The sequence below is a fragment of the Lygodium microphyllum genome, chromosome 8 (assembly GCF_053477565.2).
Source record: "Lygodium microphyllum isolate KBCC chromosome 8, Lygodium_microphyllum_v1.1.10, whole genome shotgun sequence".
Classification (NCBI taxonomy): domain Eukaryota; kingdom Viridiplantae; phylum Streptophyta; class Polypodiopsida; order Schizaeales; family Lygodiaceae; genus Lygodium; species Lygodium microphyllum.
In genome coordinates this window covers 58425634-58449607 of record NC_141142.1, presented here as the reverse complement: position 1 = coordinate 58449607, position 23974 = coordinate 58425634, and the positions used below count along the sequence as shown (strand labels likewise).

The following is a 23974-nucleotide window of genomic DNA, read 5'->3' as shown; positions in this document are numbered from 1 at the left end:
TTCTATTTCTCTTTTCATATTGATACGTCAATGTGGTGAAGGATCGGTGGAGTATAAGGTACTTTGACCTATATGGTGGAAGTGGAGAAGTCAAAAGTTGAAGAGGTAGTGGATAGATGAACTGAAGTTCATGTTTTGTGTTTCTACAAAATTGTTGATTCATGGGTTAGATATGGTACATTTTAGTACAGAGAGGTTCAATGATTCTCCCATATGTTGGTGTTTAAATTCTGGAATTTGTATGTTTGTGCAAATTTTCTGTGCAGGGTGCTAAAGATTTGATGCACCTGCTGTCTACTGTGTGTTTGCTGAAGTGATCACTTAAGCCTGCTAGAAAAAGCCTTCAAGATTCAAGATGGACTCAACTAAAGCGGAGGCCATTCATAGCTGGCCAAATTTGTAGAATCTGTATGACGTTTGTAGTTTCCGAGCCTTATGTTCATAGTGCAGGAGATTCATCCACCATTTTGTTGTGATGACCTTGCCTCTTCATGCTTTGCAAAAGAAGGGAGTCCTTTCAGATGGGCTGAAAAAGGGATTGTAGCTTTCAAGCAGTTAATGGAAAACCTTACTTTGGATCTGCTTTTGATCCTACCTGATCTTCAGAAAGCTTTAGTGGTACAATGTGATGCATGTGGGAATGACATTGTTTTAGTTCTCAGTCAAGATGCCCTATGAAAGTAGAGTTTTGCAAGGTGCTGAAAAGAACTTGCAAGTTTATGAGAGAGAGCTGTTAGTTGTCATTCATGCTCTTTACATCAAACTTTTTGATACTTTCTCACTTAGACAAAGCTGTTTGAGAAGCATAACTTCTTGTCCATGGTTCAATCATGTAGATGGAGAGAAAAATGGTGTGGCTGATACTTGATCTAGGAAATGTCAGGCTTCAGCTATATCTATTCCTTATCTTTATGAATTGGATTAGATGAAAACACTATGCCGTGGGTAAAGAATTTGGCAAGATTTATAATTAGTTGTTTGATGGTCAACACCATGAGCATTATACCATTAGTGATGGTTTTTCCTATGATCCATGGTCACTTATGTGTAACAAAGCTGATGAGGTGTAGTGATAATTCATGCTCCACCATATGCAAAGCATCAAGTTATTGATGTGACAATTATGTCAAAATAGCATGACGGAATGGTATGCACCTATAACATATCAAAGAGAGTAGGGTTTGCAGGGAGAAACATGGACTGTATGGTAAACATTGAGAGAAGAAGAAGCTCATACAAAACATAGAAGAAGAAAAAGATGAATGATGAATCACTGAATCATGCTAAGTGAACCAAGCTGATACAATGAAGCCGAAGCTTTGAAGATGATTGCATTATCATGGTTGATCAGGCGCCTAGTTGCACTTGAACAGAATTTGCATAGTGAAGGGAGTAAAATGCAGTCCTTCAGTAGTAGATATTGAAGTAAATCCTGAAGATGAAAAATAGTTGTTGAGGGAGCAAATTGCACTCCTTAGAGGTGGTCAAAGTTGACGAAGAAGATCACCAGCTAGATGATGCAAATTTCGGAGGGTGAAGAAGGAAAGGACGGCCTGCTAGATGAAGAAATCCAACTCCAGATGGAGCATAAGATGCAAAACGCAGCCTCTTGGTTAGCATGTGCTTGTCAGAGCTGATGCCTATTTTGGGGAGGTGTTTGGACAGCAAAATGCAGCCCAAATGCTCGCCAAGTGAAGATTTAGTCGCCAGATGAGGAAATAAGTACCAGAGTGTCAAATGCAGCATGTGTGCTGACATTAGATGGTGGGAAAATGTTGCTAGGTGGAGAAAACTGCAAAACACAGCCCAGTAGATGATGCCGGATGGTAGGAGATTGATGTCAGTTGGAAGAATGCTGCAAACTCAAGTTTGATGGTGATGCCAGGTATATAGGGATGATGTCAGATGATGCAGGCTGCAAAAGGCGAGGTGGAGAAGGATACAGAAGCCTCGAATTGTAATGTCCTCTTTAGGGGATGTGAACAATAGTGGAGAGAATGGAGAGAGGAGAGAAGAACGTGAAAGAGAGTGATAGTGTCAGAATGAATGATGGGTCAAGTGGAGAGAGAGAGAGAGAGAGAGAGAGAGAGAGAGAGAGAGAGAGAGAGAGAGAGTTTACGAAAAAAAGAGAGAGAGAGAGAGTGTGTGTGTGCATGTGCGCCTATTTTGTAGGCATTAGTGAGTCTAGGGTGGCACCTTAGAATGTGGGTGCCCAACCCTTTTTGGGGGTTTTGAAGAAATGTACCGAATAAAGGGTTTCTCAACTTTGTTGATCGGCCTAAAGGTGTGATGTTGAAACCTTTGTGCATAGATGTATTCTATGCCAAAAGGTTAAGTATGTTCATCAAAAGGTACCATAAGCATGCACATTTTATTCTAGTGAGGAAGAAGAAAAAAGCAAATCAAATGGTGAAGTTATTTTTATATAACATCTTCAAGTATCATGGTATGCAATGATCTATCATCAAGATAGAGATCTAAGAATGACAAGTTTGTCTAGGAGAGAACTTTGGAGAACTTGGATACGTCTTTGAAGTTCTCATCATTGTGTTGTTCACAAATAGATGAAGTTGAACAATTAGAAGAGGCAAACTCTACAATTCTAGTTCTTTTGAAGTTTTATGTCTTAGCACATAAAACCACATGGAAACAATTTCTTCCATTGATGGAGTTTGCTTATAACAACAATGTTAATAGTTCCATTGGGGAGGCTCTGTTTGAGATAGTTCAATGTGGAGATAAGGTTCCACCTATTTCGCATACAAGGGATACAAATGTTTGAGGTAGATAAGGATGCGGAAAGTATGGATGGAGTGAACAAGAAAGTAAAGCAATCTCTTCAAAGGTTGCAAGAGAAGAATATGAAAGTAGTGGACCATCATAGTTTAGTAGGCATGTGGATTTCACTCAAGTGATTGGGTTCTCTTGTGCTATGAAACAAGGCTTAGAAGGTAAAGGGCCAATAGCAGTTATTCCCAGAGTTAAGGATGAGATATTATGAGCCTTTTCAGGTGAAAGAAAAGATTAGTGATGTGGTTTAGATTCTAAGGCTACTGGATCACTGAAAGGTTCATAATGTGTTTCATGTGTGTCTTCTTTGAGCTTTCCTAGGAGGTGTGCCCAAAGGATATACTTGATGAGATTTAGCTAGAGGTTGGGGGAACTTAGTGAGATCCTAGTTCTTGAACAAAGAAAAGAGGTAAAGTTTCTTGTGGCTATGTGGTGAAGTTTTAGAATTAATCAAAGATTGATGTGAAGTGGATGGAGTGGGCTTGACCTAGGAGATTCACCTTAGTTGTTGGAACTTTATCTAGACACATTCTAGGTGGAACCCACCTTGGTTGGGGCTAAAACATGTATAATAGAGCATAGATCTAGAGCATTGGATGGTGCTCAAGATGAGGGCAGCACTTTTACTTCCTCATACCTAGATTGGCTTTGATACTGACATTGGTATAAAAGGAGAGAAGATGTAATTTTTCACATCTTTTTTGACACATTAATACAATTACAGACTTTCTCTCCCTTCTTGCTCACAGCTTCTATGGCTTCCCCTTCTTTCATGTCTTTCTCTCTCTAAATCTAGTCTTTCTCTCTCCTCGTCACTCTTCTTCTCTCTCTTCCTACAGTCTTTCTCTCTCTTCCTACAGTCTTTCTCTCTCTTCTACAGTCTTCTCTCTCCCTAGTTCTCTCTCTAACAAAAAATCTTTTTTTTATAAATAAAATTAGAGTTTATGGGATTGAGAGATGTTAGTTGATTTGATAATTAAAGGAATTAGAAAGAATTATAGGGTTTATGCTTTGAAGTTAATTCCCGAAGAAGGGATTAAAATCCTAGGGTTAGTATTTAAGCGTTCAGTATAGAAATAGAGATGAAGAGCAAGATTAAGAAAACTTACTGAGTTTTCGATATTAAATTAGTTGGACTACTACAAACGAGTGTCGTAACTATTGCGAAAGGCTAGGATAAATCATAGAAATTAGTTATCAATATCATGTGTTGTTTGCCATTCACATCTTTTTGATTGCCTTGTCTTGCTGTCGGATGGATGACAACATTTTTCTTCATCTATTATTTGTTGTGTCTTGCTATCGGTGCTGATGTACTGACATTCAGCTATGCAGGTTAATGCGTCATTCTTTGTGATGCTTGGCTCTGTGGCATCTGAGGTGTCTCGCTACATCTGTGAGGTGTTGTGGTGTCTCATGTCTTGCTGCTTGTATGAGGTGTCCTGTTGTCATACTGGTTCCATTTTTCCTTGGTCACAATTGATCGTCCATTGCCATCACCAAATGCATTTTCTTATTTGGAGCCGGATTGATGGTGGTTCATGCAATATGTTTGTTTGATTTGTTTTGTGCGTTTGTTTGTTGCATGTTCTTGTTGTTTTTGAGTTTCAAAGTTGTTTACCCTGAGCCCTCCCTTCACTATTCCCTCCCAACTGAGGTAATGTGGAAGTTGTTTCCTTTCTCATTTCACTTCATCATGATCTATCAGTGCTCGTGGTTTAGAGGTTCTGACATATCTCATAGAGATGTGGTCGAATGCTGTGATGCTCACAACTGCTTTTTAGGGAGGTTGGATTGCTCCAACTTCAGAGCCGTTTTTGCTTCCATTACTATATGTTGGAGTGGCAGTCATGCATCTGTGTCCAATCTAATCCTTTGAATGCTTGTGAGAAGAGGGCTGAGTGGAGTTACCTTTTTCCAAATGAGAGGTGAGATGAGTGCTAAAGAAATAAGTTAATTTAGAAACTCTACATGTTTTGCATATTGCATGATAAGTTATGGTGTAGTGCAAACTCTTGACATGCATTTGCATCTCTTTGTGTATAGCATATGTGTGATTGGTGTATGCATTCTTTTCCAACTTGCAGTTCTTCTCAAAACATGGTGAGCCAGGTCCAACTTGCAGTTCTTCTCAAAACATGGTGAGCACCTGGTTCTTCTCTTGAGCATATATTTGAGAAGGGTTGGCTCAAGCGAATGGTTCTTCTTGTCTCTAGCAATATTGTGCGCGCACATGCTCCTGGTCAGTATGGGGCAAGTACCTGGGTTGAGAGAGAGTATGTTAATACTCTTTCTTGTTTGGTGGATTTGACGTGCCTCATCCAGCCCACGTGTTTTGGCAAACTCAAAACCTTGGACTGGTGTGTCTAGTGCCAAGTTCATGATGGGACATGTGACATGATGTGATCATGTGGTCTCATGTAAGGTGACCCAAAGGGTATGCTTATGCTCAAGCAGAGGAATCTTTGTGCAATGAGGTATACTTAGAGCTTGTGTGACTATAGGAAGTGCACAGTGGCTAGATTGACTCCTTTGAATTCAGAGAGGGATTGTTGCATTGGATTTCTTCCTTGGGGTGTTTTCCCACTGAGGCGTATTCAGTCTTGATCATGCTGTAGTATCCCTGGTGCATCGTGGATGTTTTTTTCTCTGCTTATCCCCTTTTGCTTTAAGAGAGGGCATCGAAAGTGCTCATTTTACATGTTCACATGCACCCAATCCCTAATTCATGGGTGCCTTTTTCTTGAGCATTGCTCTGCCTTTTTTCCTCGTAAAAGGAAGTTGTGTGGCCTTGTTCATTTTCTTGTACTTACTGATTCTTGGTGTGGACAGAGGGAGCATGTGGAGTGTGAGCTGATTCTTACATTATCGTCGTAGGTTCGTGTTCCCATTTACCATTTGTGCCTTGTCCCTTTTGTTGTCCTGTTGTTGTTTATTGCTCTTCTAACAAAACGTCACTGTGCCATCCTAATGCACCAGAATGCTGGTAACGTTATGGGATTTGGCATCTTGACTGGTACTGAGTCCATGCTATTTTCAAGTTGTTACAAATTAGGAATTTGGAAATTTACCTGTGGCATCATGCAATGTCTTGTGTAGAATTAGACGAGTCTCAGCAGCCTAGTGGATCAGAGTGCAGGTGATTTTATTGGATTTGGCATCTTGATTGGAAAATAGCCCATGCTATTTTCAGGATGTTACAAATGAGGAATTTGGCAATTTATCTGTGGGATTGTGCACTACCTTGTGTAGAATAAGATGACTCTAGTTGTTGAAGCAGTTCATGGCAGTGAACATGAATTTGCCTTAAAATTGCATGGATTTGTGTGGAAGCCCATGGGAACCACCTCCACTGCTACTTGAGATACTTGTTAACCTGACATTCGATCTGGTGCAGTCACCTGTATTTTGAACCTGTGCGTGAGAGAATCTTGTGTTTATCTAAGTTTAGCTCTAAAGTTTCCATAAACAAGTGAAATAGGATTGTCCTTAGTCTGAGCACATTGCTAAATCTCTAAGAAGCCTGTCACAGAAACATTTCATTATTCCATTGACAGAAAAATTAATAAGACTATAACAGGTGTTTGATATTTGTTCTAAAACATGACTGCAGTGGAAATGCCCTGATACAAGGGGTTTATTTTGTCAGGGTGCAGCAAGAGTCATCTGATGGAGCTGAAAGAAATAAATTTCTTGTGCATTACATAGACTACTTGTTTGATGACTTCGGTGGTCGTCAACCTCCAGTTTACTCTGGTCTTTGCACAGTTTGGGGGAGCTTAGCTCGAAGCAAGGTGTGTAACAATGTTTACAAGTGATTTGGCCATGCCATTTAGAGAAATGATCTTCATTTTGCCAACAAGTTTATATGGATTGGCTTGGGTTACAGTAGTAAACATGAATTTGTTTCTATTATCATTTTGATAAGCATGAATTTTGTGTGATGTATTTTGTAGGTATAGGGTGATCTCACTTTTCTCTTTGTTATGTCATATGTTTTAAAATGCAGAACAGGCTGTCAAGAGGGACAAGGCAAAACATTAAATTTTTTTAGCATATTAAACATGTTTGCAATGAAGTATGACTGAAAAAAAGGAAATGTTGCATTAACAAGTCCAAAGACTGATTTCTTCCTGGCTCTAAGGCCATCCATAGAAGTGATTGCATCATTTGGTGAGACACGAGTGGTAACAGGTCTGCTTGAGGTATTTGGTGGTAACAGGTCTGCTTGAGGTATTTGTAACGTGCTTATTGGAAGAGTTTGTTTGATGCTAATCTGCCAAAGCATTTAAATACAGAGGGTTTTGTATTTTGATGCCCCACTTTGAAAATAACAGCGGAAGAGAATGTGTGGGAAAAGTAAACATACTGCAGAAATGTGGACATAAGCTGAAAGCTTCATTGCTACTTTTAACATAGTCATCATTCACCATGGCCTTCCCCTCATTTATTTTGTTGGACTAATGGTTAAGTAGACTATGTTCCAATCTGTTCCCCATCATCAAGCTACATTACAGATGTATGCTTAAGTAGTCTGAATGTCCAAAAGCAAGGGGTAGAGGGTTGGAAAGGATTACAGAAGCAGCAGTTCCAACTTTGATTGGATGATAAGTTTATGCTTTTGAAATAGCTGACTCTGAGACAATTATATTCCAGGGCTGATATACAATGACAGATAATCACACCCATTGGCAGCCTTAGTGGGCTGGTATTGCATGATGATTTGGTTTAGAATTCCACTTTGTACAAAGGCATCCTGTGACCTTTTTTAATTTGTACAGCCTCAAATTTTGAGTCTTCCTTTTCCACAAGAGGGTTCTGATTCCTCAGTTGATAGAGGTGATATTCTGGCTGCTTGAGATTTTGGAATAGACAAATCTTTCTTCTGTGATTTTGTTATGTTACCTACTTAAGTCAACCACTACTAGTTTTAACAGTTTGCTTCAAACTGCAATGAAAAATTGCAACCTCAAGGTCAAATATTCTTTCAAGATTACATCACTGCCAAAAAAAACTTGTTTTCTTATCTATATGGGTGTGGTCTAACTTCTTTTACTTGTAACTCATTCTGATACAATGTTTTCCCAACTGTAGGCAAAGGGCTATCGTGTTGGCCCTGTCTATGATGATGTGTTATCTATGGCATGGGTGTTCTTGGAGCTAATAGTCAAATCCATGGCATTGGAACAAGCTCGTACATTTTCTAATAGCCTTCCTATTGGTATATTTCTGTTACTAGTAAAATCCTTGGGAACTTTTGAATGCAAGGTTTTTGTTTCACGTACTTCAGTTTGTTTACCCTTGCATAGGTGATCTTAACCTGCAAGATGTATGTTGAAACGGTAGTAGGTTTCTGAAGTGTGTACTAGTGTTCAAGCTTCTGCTAGTGGTGACGCTGGTTTGTTTCTTTCCCACTAAACTCTCATTGCTAGGTCTTTCTGGTTTGGTACTGTTCTTCCAACTTTCCAAAATTCAGTTTGTGTGTTTCCACTCTGTTGTAATGTTATAATCTGTGTATGACTTATTGCTTCAAGATTCAATGACCATCCCAGCTAGAGTCTTTGACCAATTTGATATAGAGGTAAGGAAGCACCGAGTGTTGGAAATGCAATCCACACTTGTTAGAGAAAACTAGCTCACTATTAGTGCAGCAGCAATGTGTTGAGGCTAGGTTTGAATCCTAGGCCAAATGAAGGAAGATTTCCATAATTGGATAGACCGGAGGTCATTAATCACCTCAAGGTTTTGGGGGCTAGATGGCTGGCCCGATTATAGGAAACTTCTAGTTAAGCGCACAATGGCATGAACAATATTAGGATGGGTGATCTCTTGGGAAGAGGAGGTACAAGGGCCCCCACCTAGTTTCTAACTTCGTAACAAAGCTTTGGTGAAGATATTTGCTCCATTATCCTCCGTTGGATAGTAGACCAGCTCTACTATCCCATCCTTTAGTCCTTTATGTCTTGGGAAATGAAATCCTTGCAGAGACAAATTTAATTTAAAAAGGCCATTTGCTTGCCAAGTTAGCTGAAACTTAGTTGAATAAAAATGTATAGGGGTTTTTAGAGAAGTTTGATGATGATGGGTTGGCATTGTCCTAGGGACCATTTTTCTCCAGCCTGTTGTGTGTTTGGGTGGGATATGCCTGGGTTTGCAAAGAAAACACTTAAGAGTATATGAACATGGCTAACACACAGTGAACTGAAAAGAAGAACTAGGAAGAAGAAGAAGAAGAAGAAGAAGAAGAAGAAAAAGAGAAAGAGCAGCAAGAACAATAACAAAAGAAGAAGAAAAATGAGAAACTAAAAATGAATGATTAAGGGATGGGATACAACCGAGGGTGCTAATGAGTGAATAATGAAGGGATGAGATACAAGAGTGGAGGTTGTTCAGCAACCTCTCCCTCTCATAGGAGCGAGCAGGCTGAGGGAGAGTGTCGTCCTCCATGAATGGATCCAAACTGCAGAAAACCACCAATGTCAAAGAAGAAATCTGATGCAGAGGGCTGAACACTGCAGGGCAGCAGGTTGGATGTCAAAATGCAGCAGTCTCCACGGCTGGGACAGGAAAAGGCAGGAGTGTACCACTTGTGCTCCACACTCAACACCAGTACTAGTAGTCCGAAATGCAGCAATATGTAGCCGTGTGGCAAGCTGGGTGCAGGTGACAGAAAGCTGAGTGAAAATGCAGCTGTATGGAAGGTACAGCAACATGCAGCACCACTAGGAGGATGCTAGTGCTTGCAAATGGGTGGGAGCTTAGAGTGATCAGCGCAGTACCTCTAGGGGACTAGATGGGAGCTTGTAGCAAAGGAGGATGATCAAGGATAATGAGGTGATGATGGTAGTACTGATGGAGAGTGAGCATAGTGATGGAATCAAGGAGTGGGAATGAATGACCACAACATGTCCTTAATAAGAGATTTTTGGGTGTATGTCCTGTTATCATAAATAAATTGCATTTTCTATCAATAAGTATTTTTCGAGCTTTGTGTGGAATTAAATTAGGCCAAAATACATGATAATTTTCTCTTAATTTAGGCCTTTAATTTACTTGCTCAAGACGACCCCTTGTGATCCACAAACTCCTCTGTTAAACAAAAATCCTTAAATGTGTGTACGCTCATCTATAGCATGTGGCTTTGAAGATCCCCTCTTTGGCCTCTCATGCGTTTCATTATATAGTTCTCAGTCATACCATAAAGTCCCATAGCAAATCCACACTACCACTCTAATTATTAGCTCAGTCCTCCTCCTAGGTGCCATTGCCCAAGCATCACAAAGACTTAATTCTAAAATCATTTAACCATCCCCACAAAAAGTCAATTTCCTTATCTCCCTAATTGAATGGATCTTCAACATTTTGGACTCATGGTTGCAACTTATATAGTTTTCATCTCCTGTGTGTCTAGTGGTGTGCTATAGCTTTGGGCATTGTCTTATGAAACACAGTTTGATTATCATGATTAATAATTTCAGATGAGGTATCTTTCCATGGTGCATTATTTCCCATTTTGCAAGTATCTGTGAAGGGCTCCCTTCAATTTGCAACTTTTTGCATGAAGACTCTACATCATCTTTTGGAGTATGAGAGATGAAAAAAACCTATCATAATACCATCTTGAATGCCTTTAAATTAGTTCTCTTCCTCTTGCCTTTAGTAGCTTAGGATTAGATTCCACTTTAGCTTTATCTTTAGTATCTATGCCACTAGAGTGAGAAATAGACTTGATGATTTGATTAAAATGAACTATAACTTTGGTACCCTTAGCTCTTAGCACAATGACCATTGCACGAGTGGTGAAGAATTTGATGCTAGGGCATGTAGTGGATAAGTGTATAGGTTGTGTTATACAAAGATAGGGCAAAGAAACAAGGTGCAATGTGAAACTTGCATGGAATTGAAAGTGTAAAGTTATAAAGAAAGCCCTTTGCTTAAGTTTGATCTAGTGAGTAACTCACTTCTAAATATAGATGCAAGCATTAATGAGCCCTTACTCAAAAACTAGATTTGATTTTGGAGCAATTGGTTACTCATTCAAAAACTTAATCTTTCGCTATATTGGGTTGCTTTCCCTCTCATTTGAGAAGGATAAGTTTTGAGACAACCATTCTTCTCTTCATTGCTACGTATAAATTGTAGGTTTCAGCCATGGTGCATGAGTTGATAGTGGATATGGAGTTATGCCTCATCCATTGCATAGTGTGGCTTTCTAAATGCACCGATTGAAGTTTGGTGTGTTACAAATCTTGGAGTTGGTTTGCCTTTTAGGTATGGAGATATGCTGGGTTTGTAAAAGAGAAGAGTGAGTGCATGACCATGATTGAATCATAAAGAGCTCAAACACAAATTCAAAAAACACAGAATGAAAAATACACATACACAAACAGAGAAGAAAGATAACTTGGAAGTGTATGAATGAATGCTGTAAATGAAGGAAAGAGTGTACAAGACACTCAAGGGGAGAGCTGTCCAATAGCTAGTGCCTCTCATGGGAGTGGGCTGAGGGAGGTGTTGATGTGTGTTGTCCATCAGAGATAGATTTGAAGTTCTGTAACCACCGGTTGGAGATGAGGCTGAAAGAGGAAGGACTGTAGGCTTCGAAACCAAGACACAAGTCTCTGGGCCTGGATGTGGTAAACGTAGTAATTTAACCACCCGGACACAAAGGTAGCCAATCATCCGTAGCAACTAGGAGCTGGGTGACATGTGGAAGAGGATGATCTGATGCAAAGAACATAGGCTGTAGAGATAGTAGCAGATGACAGTTGACTATGTCAGTAGTGTGTAGCAAACATAGCTTGGAAGAGGGTGCCAAGTGGCTGGTGATAGCTGGTATTAGGTGCTAGGCGCTGGAAAGGACAGGGCAGCAAGAGAGCTGATGGTGTGGACTGGAAAACGAGGGATAAGAATGAGTGGTGGGTAGTGTGTCTATTTATGGATGATTGGATCCTCCCAAATTAGGGTTTTGGCTTATGCGACACAAGCACACTCTAGGACTGCACACTATTTAATAGAACTATAAGTAATGTACATATTTTGGGGATGTTTTAAAGAGCCAATCAGTTTATGATGTATTTTTTAGCTCAACATTAGGTTCATGATGGGAGGTGAGACATAGAGTGGTGTTTGCCCATAGAGTGGTGTTTGCCCATAGTTTATTCTCACACGAGGGGCTCCTTTGGTGGTTTCCTTGAAAGGCAAGGAGTCCATGGTCATGATGTGCTTTTTGTGAAGATAGTTGGTGATATGCAAAGATTTAACTATGTCTACTAAGTGTGGTTAGGGATTGGTATGGTTGAGATCAATATGTGTCTTTTCAAGGCACCTTCGTGGTGGTGGCTTCTTTAGCCATTGCTTGGATATCCGTGGTCATATCTGATTGGTATTTTATATATATGATGGTGATATAGGTTTTTGGCAAATCATTCTTGTGGTATAGTATGTTGTCATTATTCTTAGAGGCTTCTTGTTCCCCATCATTGCATATATTGTGGTACTTGTTACCCATGATTTGGGAGAGGGCATTCGTTTTATATATTTCATCTAGGCTTTTACAAGGCATTCATGAGGATGAGTGAGTGGGTTGTTGGGCTGCCTATTTGTGGCTCTCAGGTCTCGTTTCTTGTACTATGTATATGAGTCTCCTCTCCAACTCCTTTACACTCATTGCTTGTTTGCTTCTTGTAGATTGAGTTAGACTAGAGGTGCTCATCTAGTCACCCTTAGCTCACGTGGCTTGTTCTTATGTCTCATGCTTTGGTATCTGCATTCCATAGCCCTTTTCTCAATTCATTGAGTTGATGCATTTTTTATTCTCCTACTCATTTCATTCAATGTTCACCAGTTGTCTATATTGCTTCTAATTGTGCTCATTAGTTGTCTATATTGCTTCCGATTGTGTATCTAATTCTCAATGTACATGTTTTGGACTTTTCTGGTACCTACATACTCGTTTTTGTATTTCAATTAAGGACTTACATTATAGGTATGCAGTGGTCTTGACTGGGATAGAGATGTGGTCTACTGGATCTTTGATGGTGGCTCCATATCCTATCTTGGTCAAGCCCTTATTTCTTGGACTGGCATGGAGGCTTCCCCTCTCAAGGTTGAAGCTGCTGCCTTGCTCTTGGTGCTGCTGTCCAACATTGTGGAGGTGTTACCGTTACTGCCAGCTTGCTGCCTACATCTACCTGGCTGCTGTCAGCCTACATGGAGGTTCCTGCTGCTGTTGTTAGCTGCTCTAAATCATCAGATCAACTGGGTTTTCAATTCCACTTGCTGTTGGCTTCAGCCTGCCATATGGCACTAAGCTGCTGTGGTTTTCTTTAGATGGAGTTGAGTCAGCTGCTGGACATCATTTCCAACACTTCTGCATTCATCATATATCTTCCCTCTTTCCGCATTTTACTCTTAAATTTTTAAAAATAAAAGTTCATTATGTTCTAGTGTTCATATATTATGTGTTTTCTCTGTGCATATCCTAGGATATCTTCATACATTGCATTGGACGTTATTGCCATCTAGTCACCCATACGGGGACTCATGATATGTCTATGATTTGTGTGGCTTTTCCCTTGGTAGAGTCTTATGTAAAGATGTTCCTTGTTTGGATTTCCTTTGAGTCTTGTGTAAAGGACTTTTGCAATGATGGCCCTATCCTTGGGCTAGATGCGTCTAGCACATCTAAGGTGTTTTAGGGTAATACATCTCTAGACTAGTGTCATATTTTCTTCTAGTCATAGCTCCTTGTGCATCTTAATATGAAAACATGGGTATGCTTGTTTAGGTATCTTCTAGTACTTATGTAACCAGCCTTCCTCCTCGGATAGGGTGGTATATAACTTGATTAAGCACTATTTACAGCAATTAACAAATTCATAAAATTGAAAAGTACATTTATCATATAATCTTAGACATTGGACACCTTGTTGGCCCCAAAACTGGCACCCCCTTTTGGTATTTATTTAACTTAATTGAAGAAGAAGTTGATGTACAATGGGATTCTCCCAATCCCTTTTGGTATTCCAACTCCCCTTGCTGTTCAAAATGACAAGCAAGTCTTTAATCTGACTTGCCCCTTGATTCGGACAATCAATTGGCCTTCACCCGCTTTGATGGAGATGGAAAAATGCCCCAAATTCAATTATTTGTTAGTCGCTCCACTTGAATAGGCTAAAAACAGCTTCAGCCCTGTTAAATCCAAGTCTTGGAACTTCCAATTTTTGGCACGCTTTCCAAGGCTCTTGGTAAACTCTAATTTTTGTTACAGATTAGGATTTTGTTTTTCTCTTGACCCTGGCTGCCTTAGAAGGTCCTCTAATGGCTGCAAATAAGACTAGCAACATCTCCTCCCTCTCTCTTGCGGGCTGAATACCCTATAAATGCCTCTCTCCAGCCTCTAAAGACGATTTTCAATCTTGCATGGACATTTTTGAAAAGTAACAACCTTCTCAAATGGTTTTTCTAGCATTATCTATATTTAAATATTAATTTTCAGTCTTTAAATACTGAAAATTAATCTAATAATTATTTTCGTGTCTTGAAAAATAATTTGATTGGCCAATTATTAAATTGGCTAGGCAACTTCCATTATTGAGTGTCTTTGTGTCATCTTTGACCATCAGATTGACGTTAGATACCATTAAATGCCACTTCTCTAGTGTCACCAATTGACACTTATGGCCAAATGAATGACCTAGGCGAAGAACTGACACCAGATAGCACCAAGTACCTGTGCATCATAACTTATAGCAACTTTTTCCTTTGATATCCTATGATTTCCTCAGGTCTTGGACCCGTAAATTTACTCTAATCCCAGTTACATCTCACATGTGGAACATTTACTTAACCATGTGATTAAAAATTAATCCACATGGTAAGTGAGGTTTCAAAAATACATGTCTTACGACAACTTACATGTTGGGCTTCATATTTTGTTAGGACAAACACAAGCATCCAACTGTCTTAATTGAGTTGGCGACTTGGTTGATACTGATTCTATAGTAGCTTCGTATTCTCTTGATTGAGCTCTATTTCTTCAACTAGCATGGATGCTTTTCTTCTCTCTCTCTCTCTCTCTCTGTCTCTCTCTTAATTACGGATTACGGGTGCTAGATTTGAGCAGATCCTTAGAAGAATATACAAGAGATTTGGTATAGCCCCTATACAGTTAAGCTATATACGCACTTGCACACACCTTACCGCTATGCAAACCCCCACGCCCTATGGCTTCCTAAAATGGTTGGTATGATAATGAATGCAGGGTCACTCGTACACGCCTAAAGAGAGAGATTGCTTCGAGCACTTGGATGTATTGCGAAACAAGGACACTCTTTAGATGCCTTGTGTGGAAGAAGCGAGACTACTTGGCAAAAATTGTAACAAAGATATACAAACTATTTTTGGGACGAGATAGCAAAATAGCACAGAGAATGTTTGGTGAGAGACAACCCCTTGTACAGATTACATCACCTAATATTTGTCTCCATGATGAGAGACAATTATATGATATACTAGGACATACACTCATTCAACCGCCAGAGGCCCATAGGCCAACATGGTGGCCCTTTTTCACTAATAAGATAGTTAGAGAGGCAATTTAAAGACTATAGAATGGGAGGGTACAGGATGAGGACGGTCTAGTAGCAAAGCACTTTTCGTATGCATGTGACACCTTGGCACCCATATTGACATGTTTGTTCAAGAGAGTAGTAATTGAGGGATTTCTTGAAATATAGTTGAAACATAATATAGTTCCACTCTTTAATAAAGAGTGGCGACCCTCTGGCCCCCTAATAACTATAGGACCATCATGATTGGCCACACATTGTCTAAGATATATGGCTTGGTATTGGAGTATGAGCGATAGAGATGTAGGGTAGGAGAACACAAGGGCATACTAGTTTTAAACATGGATGCATCACATTGGATCATATCTTTATACTTAGGGTGATCATTGAGGAGTGTTGGCCTTGAAACAAGTGGATTTATTGTTGTTTTGTGGATTTCTATCAAGCATTTGATTGTTGACATAGTACCTCAAGTAGGTTTTGTGTAAAGATTGCAAGAGATTGGAGTACCAAAGCGTATGCAATGGGGCATTTATGCTTTCTATGAGAGAGTCACAAGCCATATGCACACAACTAGAGAGATGTCTAAGAGGATTGACAACACCATAGGAGTAAAACAAGGATGCCCACTTTTGCATGCTTTATTTGGACCAGACATAGATGAGGTGCTTGACTACATTGTTAGGGAAGGCGGAGCAAGAGCTAGCCTAGTTGGAGTGTTAACACTGATACTACTATGTGTTGATGATATTGTACTCATTTCTGACTCATTGGAGGGCTTGCAACATCACTTGGATACATTATATACCTTTTGTGGAGATAGAGATCTCATAGTGAATCTTGGAAAAACCAAAGTCATGGTGTTCGGCACTTTTGCAACATGGGTGACCCAATCTATGTATCACCTTACATTTGGGGAAGATGTAGTGGAGCATGTGAGAGAATATGTATACTTACGACTCACTTTCTTTGGCTTGAGATTTTCATTGAGGGTGGTAGTGAAGGCTTGGTTTAAATTGGCCTAGAGAGAGACCATTATGATGGTTGGATTGCATAGGGAGGCCATTGGTGATGGTGATATCACACTTGATTAGGACTTATCTCTCCACCCTACTCCCTATCACTACATCAAAGTTTGGTGTAGCATCTATGGTTGTGGAGGCACTCTTTAGAGCAATGACTTTCTTACACATGGTATGGGAGCTCGTATGCCTCAGATACCCTAGATTAGCTTGGACTTCCTCTAGACAACTAGTTGAGGTGCGTGAGTAGAAATGTTGATACTCATAGATGGCGACTTGGATCATTGGATGGGCTTACATGGTCTAGATGTTAATTGTCTCCTGCCCTTTGACTATAGCTTAGGTTGTCCTACACTCTCCCTCAGTTGATCTGAGCTGCATTTAGTCATCAAGGTCGATGTTCTAAGAGTTGAGATAGAGAGGACTTGGATCTAGCTACCTCTTCGTCGAGGACCAAAGGTGGAGTTTTACTGGAGCCACTTTCTACAACTCTTTGAGAATGATATGTACCTCTGCCATGGTATGTGGGCAGCTGCTTGACAGCAGATGCACATCTCCTCCCATCATTTGAGGATAGAAACAAGTAGATGGACAGATATTCCAATAGTGATAGAGAGCTCGAGACATCGGAACACTGAAACCGGCCTTCCTTCTCAGATAGGGTGGTAAAGAGCTTGATTAAGCACTAATTACAGCAAGTATAAAATTCACATAAACTGAAAATACAAATGTTCCCAGTTAATCTTGGACATTGAACACCCAGTTGGCCCCAAAAGTGGCACCTCTTTTAGTATTTCTTTAACTTGTATTGCCAAAGGTCGAAGTACAGTGAGATTTAGCATGATCTCTTGAAACTTATATACATCTTGTTGTTCATAGCAACTAATAAGCCTTTAAACCAATTTGCCCCTTGGTTTGCTTGGGGATTGGCCTTCAATCTGCTCCTTAGATGACAAATTCTGCCCCATACTTAGTGTTGCTTGGTTGGCCTCTTGAAATTCTCTGAAATCCCGATATTTTAGTTGCTGAATTTGAAGTTCTAGGCCCCCATTTTTGGGCACTTTGCCAGGGTGGCTAGTCAATTCTAATTTTTGCTAGCAATAGATATTCTTAAATTGCACACTCTTGGGACTGAATTTGACTGAGACCACTTGAGAGAAGCTGTGAATTGGCTAAGAGAATAGGGAGGAAGTTGGAGAGAGAAATTTGAGAGTTTCATTGCCAAAATTTACTGAAATTTAATGCTGCCCTGCTGTGAATGGCTGATTAACTGCAGCCCACCATCAATAGGAGGCCCACATGGAGTTGCTTGCACTTGTGAACCCCAAAATTGCTGTCACCTGCATACGGACAGTGAAACCAGCCTTCCTTCTTGGAATGGGTGGTGATAACCTGATCGAAGAGTTAATTACAACAATCAGCAAATGAACATAAACTGAAATGCTCACTTTACCATAACATTCTTGGATAGTAGACACCCTGTTGGCCCCAAAATTGACGCCCCTTGCGGTTTTTCTTTAGCTTTCATTCAATTGGAAGGAGTACAACTCGAGATTCTTCAATCTCCTCCTGCTAACCAATTGCTCTTGTTGTCATAAATGACCAGCAAGCCTTTTGGGCCATTTGCCCCTTGATTCACCCAAGACTTCTTCTTCTCCAATTTGACCCTTCGTTGGCCAAATGCTGCCCCAAATCAATTTGGGATGGGCTGGCTCCTGAATTCCCTTGATAATCTTCAATTATCAGCCGTTGATTTCAATCCCTTGAGCTTTCAATCTCTGGCACGGATCCCAAGGTTGTTGCTAAACTCTAATTTCCGCTGTAAATTAGGTTTTACTGCAGAAATTACAGATCAGCCTACCAAAAATGGTTGAAATCTCCTCCAAATGGCTGAGAATTGCTAAGAATGGCTGAGCATAGGCTGAAGGAGATGAGAGAATGCTGTAAAGAGAGAGAATTTTGAGATTTGTCGTGAAGAACAGATCAAAATCAGTTGCTGCCTTGCTGTACTAGCCCCAAACGGATGTACCAACAACAATAGGAGTATCAGAGACTGTGATCTTCAAGAGAAAGTGCATCAGCAAGCAATTGTCAGCTTCCCAAGGTCAAGAATATGCAATCTCCATCACCAAAATGGTCTCCAATGGCTGGGAAATGACCCCAAAAGCTGGCAGCAACAGTCCAACACCTCGTTCCAACAGCTCCAAAATGAAAAAACGAGATTTCCCTCTCCCTTCAGCCCTATTTAACCTTTCCCCCACTTGCATGGGAAAGTTTTGCCAAGTGGCAGCTTTCTTAATCCATTTTCAGCAATTTCCAGCCATTTAATTAATTTTCAGAATTAATTAATTCTGAAAATTAATTCAGCCCTTAATCCATGCCCAGAAAATTGACCTTGCCCATCCGAAAATTAATTGGCTAGGCCATTTGCAACCCAAAGTGATTCCATCCATTAATTGACCCTTGGACAAGCATTAATCCATTAATTAATACCTAGTTCGTAGTGTCACCACTGACACTTAATGGCCAATTAATGGTCCTAGGGGCAAACTGACACCAAAATTCACCTAGAATCTAATAAATGTAACTTGTTACAACTTTTGCCTTTGACACCCATCTTTTTCACAGGGTCCTTCGGCCTTCAACTGTGAAGAAGTAGCTTGCACTGTCAATTAAACATAAGCAAAGCATCAAATTTTAACGTCCTCGTGAGAGACAGCCTACGTGGGTTGTCACTTGCCCCCAATGGCCTCCTAATCAGTTGGGGTAGCTCTTTGACAACCTCCAATGGCAGGGCTGATCACCAATGGTCGGTAAATTGCAATAGTAGCTCTTTTCCCTTCTCTTTCAACCTCCACCACATTGGAATGAGGCTCGACTAGCCTTTAATAGCCTTTCTTTCACTTGCATTGGCAAGTTTTGCTAAGTGGCAGCCTTCTGACTACATTTTTTTGCAAATTTCAGCCCAATTAAATTAAAATTTAAAATATTAATTTTGAAAATCAATTTATTGATTAATTATTGCTTAGAAAATTAACTATATCAACCAAGAATTAAATTGGCTATGCCAATTTGTCATTGAAGTATGTGTGGGCATTTATTGGTCCCTGAACTAGCTTTTATTGGTCACCATTGACGTTAATGGCTACTAAAATGATCTAGGCCAAAAACCTATAACCGGGTAGCACGTGGTACGTATCAAGGATAACTTATCACAACTTTTGCCTTTGATTCTCACTGATTTCTTAGGGTCCTTGGCTCTTTATTGTGAAATAACTAACTTGCATATCACATGTTCACCCTCACATTTGCACATTTGATTAATACTTAATCAAATAGTGAGCAAAGCATAAAGCTTTCATGTCCTTGTGATAGACCTCTCCCTTGAAGTTTTTGCAATTGCCCTCGATTGCATTGCTATTTGTTAAAAGCAAGTTGTTGCCACTATTAGAAGCACATGCTAGCATCATAGTCAAACATGGGCACCTATTGCTTAATCATGCTCATGCCTTCTTCATGTCTGAAATTTGCAGCCACGTAAACTAGTTAAAATCCACACACATGAATCTTAATCATTGTCAGAACCATAAGGGATGCATCGACATGCCAAAACCCAACATTATTTTGACCACCAAGTTAAAGTAATGCACGAATTGAGCAGAAACAACACCTCATAGCAATGATGTACCACGTTATAACATACATCAACTGCAAACCGCATGTAACTTATGCAATTGTACTTCTCTTGTGTCATGTGCAAATGTACAATGCATACCGTACATGTATCCCATACATGCCTTGCAAATGTACATCGCTTCCAAATATACATACCATGTATTCCATGCATGCTAGCAACATTGCAAATGTATGTAGTTTTAGAGTCTAGGTGCAAACAATACACACCTACATACCAACTCAAAGTGACTAGTACATTGAATAGTGATCCCAATGGTAGAAATATGATCAGCATACAAAGGCCTGGATGCAAACCAAGTACATTCAAGGTCCACTACATAATCAAGCTGTCCACCAATAGGGAAAAGGAGGTGCAATCTCCCCGTTGATTATCAAGCAATACTTTGGACCTTCTATGCTCTACTAAACTTGAAGGAGCCCAATCCAAAGTCGGCTCTGACTAAAACAGGTCAAGGTATGTGCAACATTGAGGATGATATGTCAAGTCACCCTCCTCCATCCATTGCATCCATCATAGGTGAAACAATACTACAATTCACCAATAAGGACATGGAAACTCTGCCTCTAACTCCACTTGCCTCGAAACCCCCACTAGGTTCTAGACCTTTGTTTGTATCTTTGGAGCATGGAGATACTTTGTACATCCTTATAGGTGGAAGGAGTGGAAACTGGCTGACCTGCTGCCCATGAGGGCCAGTCTGCTCCTAACTGACCAAAATGGGCCGATTGCTGCCTGCCTCTGCCAAAATTCTGCCTTGCAGTGGGAAAGTGCCGCCCAGCTCACAGGTGCAAAATGCTGCCTGGAAATGTGTCTGAATGCTGAAGAATCTAAATTGAATTGCCTGGAAAACAGCACACAACAAATGCATGACAGGAACACATGTTGGGGGTCTAATGTGTTTGTCAGACTCTAACGGACCTCACAAGCAAGAGATGGCATCTGAAATAGAATAGATGGTAACTCACCTGGGAATATATGTATATATAAAATTTGGAGGAGGCTTCAGGAGTTAGATTTGATCCTACTTACTTACCTTGCCCTCCTGCATATATATGATAAAGTCCATCTTACAAGGAGTTGCTTTTGTTACTTTTTCATGTACCTTGTATTATTTGAACAAGAGCCAAAATAGATATTTTCATAAAATAGCTGTTATGATGATGAATGCAAGGTTTATTGCCAATAAACACTGAAGACCAGCTGATTATGCCGAAAGAAAATGGGTTCTTGAAAAGTTTCAGAAAGTGCATTTAAGGAATGGATTAAGGATTAGCCAGAAGGTTGACATGTGGTGGTTTGCCTTGTTACCATCTCATTGCTGCATTTGTTATGCTTTCTATCTGTTTACTTAAACCCTTTCATGGCAAGGTTGAAGAAGAGCTAGCCATTGAGGGCTCACTTGAAATCAAGAAGACCATTAAAATTCTCCAATACAAGAAATTTACTTTTCTAAGGAATCATGGAGACACAATGGCTTCAAAACTTGTAAATATTGTTCACATTTCAAACCTATCGATCTAGGGATGCAAAATGGATGGAAGGAGTCAAAATATCAGTCTCATGTCCTTGTGCCAGTTATATATGCCTTTGTAGTTGAGGACATCCCGGATCTATGAGGGTAGTAGGTTTGAGCTTGTCAAATGGTTTTCTTTTAAACCCTAACCCTAGCCAATGTTTTGGGGATGGATATGTCAGGGGAGTTTGCTTACTGTCAGGGATGGGAGCTGATTGCCAGCATTATTGCTTGGCTTATTTGGCCCACAAGGTGAAGGTGTGTTGTTAATTTACTTGACACGTTTCCTGTATAGACTCTCTAGCTGGTGCACAGAGGTTATTCACTCTCCGTGTGGGAGATGGGAAACACTGCATGGTGATTTTGAGCCTATGATGAGGAGAGATGAATTTATGTGGGACCTTCTTTCACTTTTTGTCACATATGGTTTGGCATTACCATGCACCAGACCAGCCAAGCACTGTTTTTATGATGTATGCAGTAGCCCTTTGTAGGGCTTATTTTGTGCTTTGTGTTTTACTTGATGGATTGTTTATGAGGGGTTATGAGCATACTCTTCTCTTTGAAAAGGAAAGGAGAGTTGATGTTTGCTGATTTATGTTGCATTTTACAGTGCAATCCATTTACATTTACAGTGAAGGATAATTTTCTTAACCAATGTGGTGGCAGGCCTAGAGTCCTGGCCTATATAGTGGAAGACTAAAGTCTTAACATTTTGTGAGGTAGTAGACAGACGATAAGCCTCAAGCAATGAAGATTGTACTGTAAGCCCTGAGTGGTGGTAGACAGATACATTATATTGGAAAGGTGGAAGGTCGCCTCATGCTACGAAGATGGGCAGGATGGAAACTATAGAGATTGATGAATGTATGATATGTTTAGGCACAGGCATGACTATTTAAGCACTTGGTTGGGTCACTAAGGCATGCATGATTATTGATGCATTGGATGAGTGTGCATTGCTTGCAAATTAAGGCGGATTTTTACTTTATACATGGCAAGGATTTATGTATTGCATTTTACTTAAGGGATGGACATCTGAATGTGTAGAATATTGACATCAAAGTCCCCAAAACTCGAGTGAGGACTGTTTGCTGCTTGTTCAGACCTGCAGAAAATTCCGTACTGTGAAGATAGTTTCATCTGACATTATCTCATACTTCAATATTATCCAACTTTTGTGAAGTCCTAGACCATATTTTTAGATACCTGATTTTAGCAGTTATTACATGTGGAAATTGTGAAAACACACGGGTTGTTAAATTTCTAGGTTTGTTCATATCTGGAATTCCATTGAGGGAAAATGCAAAATTAATATTTGGAAGAAAATATTCAAAGAAGAACACAACTATATGAAGGAATGGCAAATTATCATGCTTTTTTTTACCGTCTCTGACTGTCTGATGCCGTGCTAGTAGTCTAGATTATTTTTCATGATACTTTTTATTTGTCTACTCCCTTGTATGCATTTAGATTATTGTACACTCATATCTTGGAATCTCTTCACCTCAGAGTTTCATGCTAGTAAACTTGTTATATTCTTCCAGTTCCCATTGTGAATTGTTCGCAATATGCTGTTTATATTTGACTGTTATGTTTTTCTTTTTCCTCCCACCTGCAGGAGAGGATGTGCCACCCTTGCCTCTGAAAGAAGGGGTATTCCGTTGTGTAGGTCAGCTATATGATTGCTTGCTTACTGAAGTGCATGAACGTTGTAAGAAGGGATTAGGTTTGGCCAAACGTCTAAATAGTAGTTTGGGATTCTTTTGCCATGATTTGCTATCAGTTATTGATCCACGGCAAGTCTTTGAGCTGGTAAGTTTGTCTCAAACCTGGAACCTCAAAAGTTTTGTAAAACATCAACATGACAAGTAGGATTGCCAATACTAATCTGTGTAGTTGCTATGGATGGAAGATATGTGCGCATGCTTGGGATTGTGTTAACAATACTTTTGTTATTTCGTAACCAGTAGATTGCATTATTGTTTGCTTATATTTGGATCAAACGAGGTTGGAAGGACAAACTTTGCAACATTAATATATCAGGGGAATGTATATCCATAGAGACACTAGCAAAAAAGAGTATTAACATTTTTCCTCCTAGTCTATGAGTCAAACTTTTGTGGTCACACTGTGTGATTGACTGCAAGGTTTATTTATCAAATTAAGATCATGGGAGAAAATTAGGTACAGGCTCAGCAGTTCTTGAGACTTTGGACTTTTCTGAGACAGTGCTACGTATGACATTGCTGGGGATGCAAGCTCATTGGTAAGTTGTTGCTTTGTAGATTTGGATAGTGAGCTGCACTGAGGCTATGGAGCAACAACACATCTCAAGTCTAGATACCCTGATATGCCATGTGGCATGACATTGTGAGGA

The 23974-nt window shown here is 39.9% G+C and overlaps 1 protein-coding gene across 5 annotated transcripts in view; it reads left to right on the top strand.

Annotated features, from left to right (window-relative positions):
• The window catches only part of SPK1 (guanyl-nucleotide exchange factor), a 109587-nt gene that overhangs the window by 30981 nt on the left and 54632 nt on the right, over positions 1–23974 (top strand). For all 5 annotated transcript variants that reach the window (XM_087682970.1, XM_087682969.1, XM_087682967.1 and 2 more), the window contains 3 exons: positions 6440–6584; positions 7885–8011; positions 23216–23409. In XM_087682970.1, the coding sequence (XP_087539096.1) occupies positions 6440–6584; positions 7885–8011; positions 23216–23409 (466 nt within the window). The remainder of the gene's footprint in view (positions 1–6439; positions 6585–7884; positions 8012–23215; positions 23410–23974) is intronic.